Consider the following 9,018-nt stretch of genomic DNA (forward strand, 5'->3'; position numbering starts at 1 on the left):
CTGAACTGCGGCTGAGCAGTGTACATTAAAGAAAAGATTGCAATCAGGCAGAAAGTTTGTTTTGTTAAAAGGATATTGCCAACCCTTCCTGCAATAAAGAACTTACCTGCTCAGTTTACTACGTCAGTTTAGTTCCAGTTTAATCAAACAAATCTAACAAAATCCTTACTTACCTTCCTTACTAATTAAAAAATGTTCTTGACTCACCAACAGCTGCTCTAGCTGAGATCTCCGAGATGGTTGCACAGCTCCATGGAGCAATGATAAAGATGGAAAATTACCAGAAATTGCAGGAGCTCAGGAAAGATCTGACAGGCATTGACAATTTAGTGATACCTGGCAGGGTAAGTGTTCGATGAATCCTGCGCGTTTTGTATTCTTTGCATTTTCCTAGTGATATAACTGTGGTAAGATGAAAGAAAACACAATTGTGACAAGTCTCCCTATAATTAAAACTGGTAATACTGTATTAACCCCCCTAGCTTTCTAATTGTCTCTCATATTTCCATGCAAAAAGCGTTACATTTTTTCTGCATGGAAATTTATTTTACATTGTAGACTATCATTTTTATGCATAACTCACCGAAATATGTTCAACATTTAATAAATTTAATAATAAATTTTAAATAAAAAAAAACACAGAAATCTGTTAAAAAAAAAAAATAGTTAAACCTGTAATATAACTGTACAGTAGCATGTATATATAATATAATAATAATTATATATATAATATATGAAGTTTTCTTTGTATTGGACTCAATACAGCTTTTTTGTGTTGAATCTAATACAAAATTATTTGAATTTCCCGGCGATCCTCCCGCACACACCAACGCATGCACCGACGTCACTGGTAAACCCCGGAGATCGTCTCTGCAGTTCGCGGCTGGAGATCGGAGGAAGAGAAAGACATGTCCCCAGGACCCGCGGGGACCAGTTATTTATTTATTTATTTATTTATTTTAAGTTTTAAACGACCCCAAGTGTGACTCGGGATTACTGCTTTTTGCAGGTAAAGTCCACCCCGAGTCACACTCCGGATTACCGCTAGGGGGATTATACCAATTCTAATAACTGTTAATTAATACTTGCTTGTTCAGTAATAAAAAGAAGGACCTCCTGCTTTCTTTAAAAAACAACCAAGTCATTACAAATGAACATTCTAGGCAGGAACACAGAGCAGACAAGCAAAAACCACTGCCTTGTTGTGAACATAGTTGAGGCTTTATTAAACTTCCCATTCTGCAATTGTTTGTAGTGTACTTCTTCCACATGAAAGCTATTTTATTAAAAATGTTACATTCGCCCATCACCTATTTAATTTTTTCTTTTTTAAGTAATTCAAATATTTTTCAGTGAACAAAATCACTGCAAATTGTTTTTTAGCTGTACCCCGTTGGGGTGTCTGTGTCTGTATCAGTGACATTGGTTTATCTCTGTGTCATTTTCAAAAATATTTTTTTCCCACAGGAGTTTATTAGACTTGGAAGTTTAAGCAAGTTATCTGGAAAGGGCTTACAGCAAAGGATGTTTTTCTTGGTAAGTTCATAATTTGTATGCAAATTAATACACGCAGGGCAATACCTACTTAAAGCAAATCTGTTGGAAGCAAAGTGTGGGGACTGCCACTTCTGATCTTATAGTTGGTTCTTTTGCCATCTTTGGGCCAAACTTTCAGCCAGGAAAGTCCAAGTAAATAACCTAATACTTTCAGAAATAAGTCAGCAGTAGAAGAATACTCTCTCATGACTGGTTTCCTTTAAAAGCATTGATTAGTTATGCTATAAATACTTTTGATTTTTTTATTTTTTTTTTTTTCGTTCGTTCTTTTTTTTTATACAGAATTGTGTTGCTATGGTAAAGCAAACTGACAGAATTCCATGTGTTTTTTTTATGTTTTCTTGCAGTTTAATGATGTATTGGTGTACACCAGCAGAGGGCTAACATCATCCAATCAATTCAAGGTTCATGGGCAGTTGCCACTGTTTAACATGACGGTAAATTTCTCTTTCAGCTTCACTTCTTGTACATCCATACACAGTACAATAACACTTAATAACTTTTGTATTTGTGGCTGCAAAAGTTTAGTATTTTTTTGTGAAGTCATTCATTATTCTGATAATTATTGAACTTTAGTTGCATTATTTGACTGATGACAATGTTGCATGCATGTTGTATGCATGGTAATACAAGCCTTATGTATGTTAGATGTGTGAGTGCCCATAAGGAAGACTGTATTATGGTGGTCAGTATGTAATCTCTGTATAGTAAAGGCAAGTCCTGCCTAAAAAATGGAAGAGGGATTATAATTAATATATATATATATATATATATATATATATATATATATATATATATATATATAATTTTTCATATATTTTTTTTTATTTATTTTTTTTTAGGTAGAAGAAAGTGATGAGGAGTGGGGAGTATCCCACTGTTTGACCCTAAAAAGTCAAAATCAAGCTATAGTTGTTGCAGCAAGGTATGCAATATGCTTGTACAAAATTAAAATGTTCGGAAATATTTCTAGGTAACACCATGCACATCCTATTTTTTATAATGTCACCATTCAAAAATTGTAAGATTGTATACCAAATACTCAAGTAAAATATGTTAATTTAACAAATTGTTTGTTATTATGACTGAATACGTTTTACTTTGACATTTGTTTGTCAAATGCTAGTCAGTTTTTAAGTTCATTATTGCTGCAGAATAAATTGCCACCATCCTAACTGCAATGTAGGAGCTGTGTGCAGGAGATGAGATAATTCTTTGGCTGGAGGCTTTGTTTAACATTTAGATTATTGTGTTGTGGTGAATTACAGTGTTCCTGGGTGTTTCTTTTCAGTTCCCGATCTGAAATGGAAAAATGGAGTGAAGATATACAGATGGCTATTGATCTGGCAGAAAAGAGCAGTGGTCCTGTGCCTGAGCTGTTAGCTGGCAGCCCCCCTGATGGTAGTAAGTAAACAGACCAGTCATGAAATAATATTTCTGACACTGAGGCTTTTTGTGTTATTTGGGAAATTTATATGTAAAAATATTTTTGGGCCCCATATTTGTTAATACATCTTAGTCAATTTGCACAATAGACCTGATTTATTAAAGCTCTCCAAGGTTGGAGAGGTCACTCTTTCAACAGTGAAGCTGGGTGATTCAGCAAACCTGAAATGGATCTTGTCCAGCATTGAAAACATTTGCTAACAAATAGCAAATGACTTTTAAGAAATCCATTCCAGGTTTGCTGGATCACCCAGCACCTGTATACTGGGGTATTTGAATTGTATAGATTAAGCTGTTGTATTGATATAGGAACTTCCTCAAATTTCCATATTACTGGAAGTATTATGTCATCAACACTCACTTTGCATTCACGTCAGCATGTGCACATTCTCATTTCTTAGCATTGTATTTACATTTGTAGTAAGAGTGACGCTAATCCCTTGTTCTCTTATCTGTATTGTCAGGTTCAGGTGTGATAACTTACAATGTCCTTCAGAGATATGCTGAGGACACACATCAAACTACTACCTTTAGAAATGTGTTTTCTTTTCATCCTTTTTTTATTATATATAATATTGGTCATTTAATTGCCAGCTTTATTTTTCTATAGTCTAAAACTTCAGATAATTATTTAGTTACTGTAAAGTCTTATTATATTTTACTGTTCATATTTTGCTAGAATCATCAGAGGAAGGTCCTGTTGATCAGGAGTCTGAGGATGATTTGAGCTCTTCTCGCACATCCCTGGAACGACAATCGCCTCACCGTGGAAACACTACTGTTCATGTCTGTTGGCATCGAAACACAAGCGTTTCCATGATTGACTTTAGCTTCGCTGTGGAGGTACGGTGCATCAAAATTCATCATGCATAGCTCCCCCTATCTTGTATATAATTCTGTAGAAGATTACAAGCCTAAGAGATTAGATAGTTTGTAAAATTTTCTGCTATTTTATATCCATGATGTCTGTATTAAAATATAATTATGTCAAGTGAATGTACAGTGATTTCGAGAAACAGATCTCAAGTAGCTTCTCACTTTGTTGTTCAGTTTATTAAAAAAAAAAAAAAAAAAAGTTTACAAATGATTGTGAATATTATTCCCTTTGGCCTCTCTACCTTCATATCTGCAATTTGTCAATGAGCTCCTACAATATGAGCCTGCTTTTGTGTTTGTCTCCTGGTATAATAGTAGAATAAATAATTAAAGCAGGCAATGCCCTTAAGGCCTTACGGCCAGTCTGGACAGGTTTTGGCCTTGTGTCAATCATTTTAGGACATTTTAAAGGATCGTTCAGAATTCTTTGACCGTGCATTTTACACCATAACCTGCTTTAGGCTTTTTTCCTCCATTTCCATGAATTTATATAAGAATGCAGAGCCCGTTAACACAGGCCATAAATAGGAATTACATTTATCATAATCCAGAAAATGTATTTAGTTGTATTGGAGGACCTGACCTGCCTTCAGTATGAGAGCTGTATATGTAATCTACTGTCTGGAATGTGTTGGTATTTTTAAATGAGAGAATCTTTGCTTGGTTTAAAAGCACTGTAAGCTAATTTGTTACAATCAAAATGGATATTTTACCCAAAATAGCTTTTCATATTTATATCCAAAATAAAGAAATGTCTGGTTACTTTGTGTGCATTTTTTTTAAACAAGCAGCAATATTTGTTTTTAATTCTTTCTATCTATATAAGAGATAGGATTACAAATGAAGAATCCCATACATGTACAAAATTAGCAATGCATACATGTTCCAGCAGATGGCAGCAGTTTCCTCCTGTAGAAAAGCTGGCCATGGATATCTGGCAAGATGAGGATTAGCATGTGTCAGATACATTTTTTTTTTATACCATAATGTGTTGCCTCAATGTTTGTAAATCAATGTGAGACAGCTGCCACAGATTTCAACCCACAATTTTTTTTCTAATGTTTTAGATAAGAAAAAATAAGCTGTGATCCCTTGGGACTTCGTTCCCTTGGGTCCACCCCAACCTGCTGATATCAGGTGCTCCAGAGCAGAAGTGGTTTCTTCATGTATAGCATACTGATCAATCCACAGAAGGGCTGGTATAAGCTTTGTAGTAGATGCTTTATGCATGTCTGTGAAGAATCTGTTTGCAAAATGAATAACAGAACACCTAGAAGCATTCCTTGTATTCCTGCAAGGAGCACATGGTGTTCTACTCCAGCATTCACTGTATAGTGTATGCACATGCAAGTAGTCGCTGAAATAAACATGGAGGGCGTTGTTGCTGTTATTTTTTTCAAAAATGATAGCTTCCTGGCTGTCATAATGATCCAGTGACATGGGTATTTTAGGTAACTGACTGGAAACCAGTATGCAAATCAGGATTTCTGACTTCACTGGCTCCATTCTTGTTTGTAGTAATAAGTATTGGCAATTGAGAGATATAAAAGCAGCTAGTATTTTTTTTTTACAATAAGATACCATGTTCTTATTAAAATACGTAGACTGCCACAAGCATGTGTTGTCTAAATATTCTGACTTGTTCTAAATGCTCTGTCAGTTATGTGACACATTTCCACTTTTGGTCTAAAACACAATGTACAATTTCTTATTGTGTTGTGAATGAGAAGAATTTGTACCCATTCAGATAACGTATAGGAAAAAATTGTGAAGTACAAATGTAGACATTTTGGAGTCTTTTTATCTTTGGTGGCAATACAGAGATTATGAATTCTTCTCTTTTCCTAAGTAACGTTATTTTAATATTCTTTTTGTCTGGCAGAATCAGTTGTCAGGAAATCTGCTTAGAAAGTTCAAGAACAGCAACGGATGGCAAAAACTCTGGGTGGTATTCACCAATTTCTGCCTGTTTTTCTACAAATCACATCAGGTAAATGTGGAGCATATTGTGGGAATACCTGACACCAGGGTGATCTGATTATGTTTAAAAGAAGCAACAAGTAAATTTGAGTTCTGTTAATGGGAGATCGTGGGGTGCTAATCTATATAAATACAATGTGTTTATGAAAATTTTAATAGACCCTTCTTCTTGTGCCCTTCTTTCCTGGGAACAAGCACGCCTTCATTTCTGGCAGCAAAAACATTCCTTGTGTGTGTAATGATTAAATTTTGTTTTTAACGCATGCATCTTTTTTACGTATAATTGTTTTTATGACTTTGCCAAGAATTTATAGGGTAATGAATGTCTCTTTTAATGTGCAATGTTTACATTTCCAGGATAATCATCCATTAGCCAGTCTCCCATTACTTGGCTATTCACTCACCATTCCCTCTGAATCAGAGAACATTCATAAGGATTATGTCTTTAAACTGCATTTCAAGTCTCATGTCTATTACTTCAGAGCTGAAAACGAATACACCTTTGAAAGGTAAATAGAAAAGTTATTGCATTCATTCTGCAGCCCAGACACAGGCTTATATTGTGTAGCAAGCAGTCTCTTACATTTAAAGAAACATCTATTACCTGATATTTTTACCCATATAACATAGTATATCTTCAATCATGTGCTTTGGATCCATGGTAACAAATGCAGTTGTGATAAAATATCAAACACTACCTTACAATCCTAAAGTATCAATCGGACTTGATAAATATAGTGATCTCTAAATACTGCAATCCTGCTGAAAAGCGGTGATCTTTTCAGATAATAAACAAGATCAATGGATTAGTGGTGTTTGTGTATAAGTAACGCCATTTCACAATTTGGCTGATAGCTTAGGATATGTGCACTGACTTCTATGTGGGCTCAGAAGAATAAATAGATAAGTAGTACATTAGAAGGGAGCTGATATTGTGGTCTTTTCTGAAAATGCTAACTGCCTGGCTGTTCTGTCTTGTGCTAAGAAGAAGCAATCGGTATTCAAAACATTTTTCATGTCTTTGTACTTTTTCTGATACTGTGTGATAAAGATGTTTTCTCTTGTGATTTATAGCTCCAGAAAAAATCATATAGGGATTATGGTTAGAAAAAAGGATCTCTTCTGTGTAACTGTATTAGGTGAACAATTTACATTACAAAGTAATAATGTTTTTACCTTTATGTTTGTTCATGCCACCATGGTGTAGTCTGGAGGTAAAGAAACAGAGTAAATTTGGCGTTAGGAGAGGGTCCTTTATCGCTGCTTTTAAAGCAGTCCATCAGAACATGAGAGCATGTAGAACATTTGTGAGGGTTGTATGTTGCAAAATTCCTCTGAAACCCAACTTTCTTGTGTTTTCTTCATCTGTCAGGTGGATGGAAGTGATTCGAAGTGCCACGGACTCCATCAGTCGTTCTCGCCTCTTAAGCCACAAGGAGTCCCATTTGTACTGAAGTGAGAACATTCTCCTCCTCCAGAATCCCTCTGCCTTTTGCTAGGAATTTGATACCAGCCCTTATGGAGTTTTGTAAGGCCTGCCAGCTGCTCCATACAGGACAAGTGACTGCCTCTCAGTGACTTTTTCAGCTTTGTTGTGACAGATACATTTTTAAACTTTTTTAAGTCCATGAATCTTTTCCTACTCTGAATTAACCCATTGCTGATTGCAGGTAGTTGGTCTCATCCTGTACAATACGTTTTGACAATTTGTTCAAATAATGTGTGCCAACATTAAAAAACCTGTTGTCTCTAGTATAGTGACAAACCATTAATCTTGTATTCATGTTCCTGGTTTCTAAATGTACTTTTAAATTCAAACGTGTGTGTATTCACATGCAAAGAAAGGTCAATGGTTTTTCTTTGTTTTCTTTTTTTAAATTATAAAGCTTTCTTCAATGCAATATTCATGCAGTATAGCTGTTTTTTCCATAATGGTTTACATACATTCAAAGCACTTTAATCACCTCAGTTGTGAAAGCCAAGTAGCAGAAACATTCGTAGAAAGTTCTAGAGCGTAGAAATAGAAGACTTTGCATTAGACCATGTTTCATGTGCTCTTGTCATTTTTTTTTTTTACACATTTTATGTTCATTTTTGCTTTACAACCATTGCTGTATAATGATTGTATAATGATTAGACTATTTTCTGTCATGAAGAAGCATTGCAGTAAACTTTTTATCCAAAAACATTATTGTGCTTGCCTACTCCTATTAAGACTTTTTTTTTTAATTTACTTTTTAAAGGAAAATGTGTAGCTGGTGCACGTTTGCAGTTTTCTATATCATAATGCACTAAAACTGCAATCCAATAGTATTAGCAAAGTGTGGGGAATCTGAATATTGGACAAAACACACAAATGTATTACCTTGGGTTGTGATGATATATTGTTGTATAAAGATAGGAATATTATGGGACTGACCACTCCATCCACTGACACACGGAACTAGTGCACAACTTTGTCCATCACACACAACCTTCCAAGTCCAAGGTTTTCCAAAGAAAATCCTGGCTTGTTTGTGGCCCTAAACATTTTTTTTGGACTCTCTGTAAACCACACCTTAATAAATGTACTCCTGTCAGTTAGAATCCCTGCACCCATTTTGTATTTCTCTAACTTTTGGGGGCTGGAGTTGAACAGCCCTGAGCAAAACTTCTAGGCTTTGTACACATGTGCAATAATTATTGCTGGAAATGAACGATTAACAACCAATAGTCCAACAATAATCGTCATCAAAAAAGTGATCAATAATCGTCATCAAAAAAGTGAACGACAGGCCAACAACGACGATGAAACAGGAATGCCACTGGAAACGAATAACCGTCCCGGCAGATCTGATTAGGCGACGATCGTTAGTGTGTATAGTCGTTTCGTGATCGGGGATGGTTCTGCGGTACACATCACTTCCTGCATTGTTCAACGATTGTATCTAGTGTTTGTACATTATTGGTGGATATTTAAACGATCGTCTCGTTACAGCATGTACGGAATCGTGCACTATACAATCGTTCAAAATATTTGTTGATCTGTCCTTAGTCGTTCATTCTCTAACAATAATTATTGAACGCGTGTACGTTGCCTTAGCTCCCAACTTCCCTGTCTAGTACTAGTTTCTAAAGCTACGTACACACTTCCAATTATTATCGTTGGAAAACGAACGA

At 35.4% G+C, this 9,018-nt stretch overlaps 1 protein-coding gene across 4 annotated transcripts in view; it reads left to right on the forward strand.

Annotated features, from left to right (window-relative positions):
• The window catches only part of FARP1 (FERM, ARH/RhoGEF and pleckstrin domain protein 1), a 100,268-nt gene extending 92,223 nt beyond the window's left edge, over positions 1-8,045 (forward strand). For all 4 annotated transcript variants that reach the window (XM_072411306.1, XM_072411314.1, XM_072411321.1 and 1 more), the window contains exons 19-27: positions 214-344; positions 1,468-1,536; positions 1,905-1,994; positions 2,400-2,482; positions 2,849-2,961; positions 3,683-3,846; positions 5,762-5,869; positions 6,217-6,368; positions 7,232-8,045. In XM_072411306.1, coding sequence (XP_072267407.1) covers positions 214-344; positions 1,468-1,536; positions 1,905-1,994; positions 2,400-2,482; positions 2,849-2,961; positions 3,683-3,846; positions 5,762-5,869; positions 6,217-6,368; positions 7,232-7,313 — 992 coding nt within the window. In that variant the 3' untranslated portion in view covers positions 7,314-8,045. The remainder of the gene's footprint in view (positions 1-213; positions 345-1,467; positions 1,537-1,904; positions 1,995-2,399; positions 2,483-2,848; positions 2,962-3,682; positions 3,847-5,761; positions 5,870-6,216; positions 6,369-7,231) is intronic.
• The last annotated feature ends 973 nt before the right edge of the window (positions 8,046-9,018 follow it).

Source organism: Pyxicephalus adspersus, chromosome 1, assembly GCF_032062135.1.
Source record: "Pyxicephalus adspersus chromosome 1, UCB_Pads_2.0, whole genome shotgun sequence".
Classification (NCBI taxonomy): domain Eukaryota; kingdom Metazoa; phylum Chordata; class Amphibia; order Anura; family Pyxicephalidae; genus Pyxicephalus; species Pyxicephalus adspersus.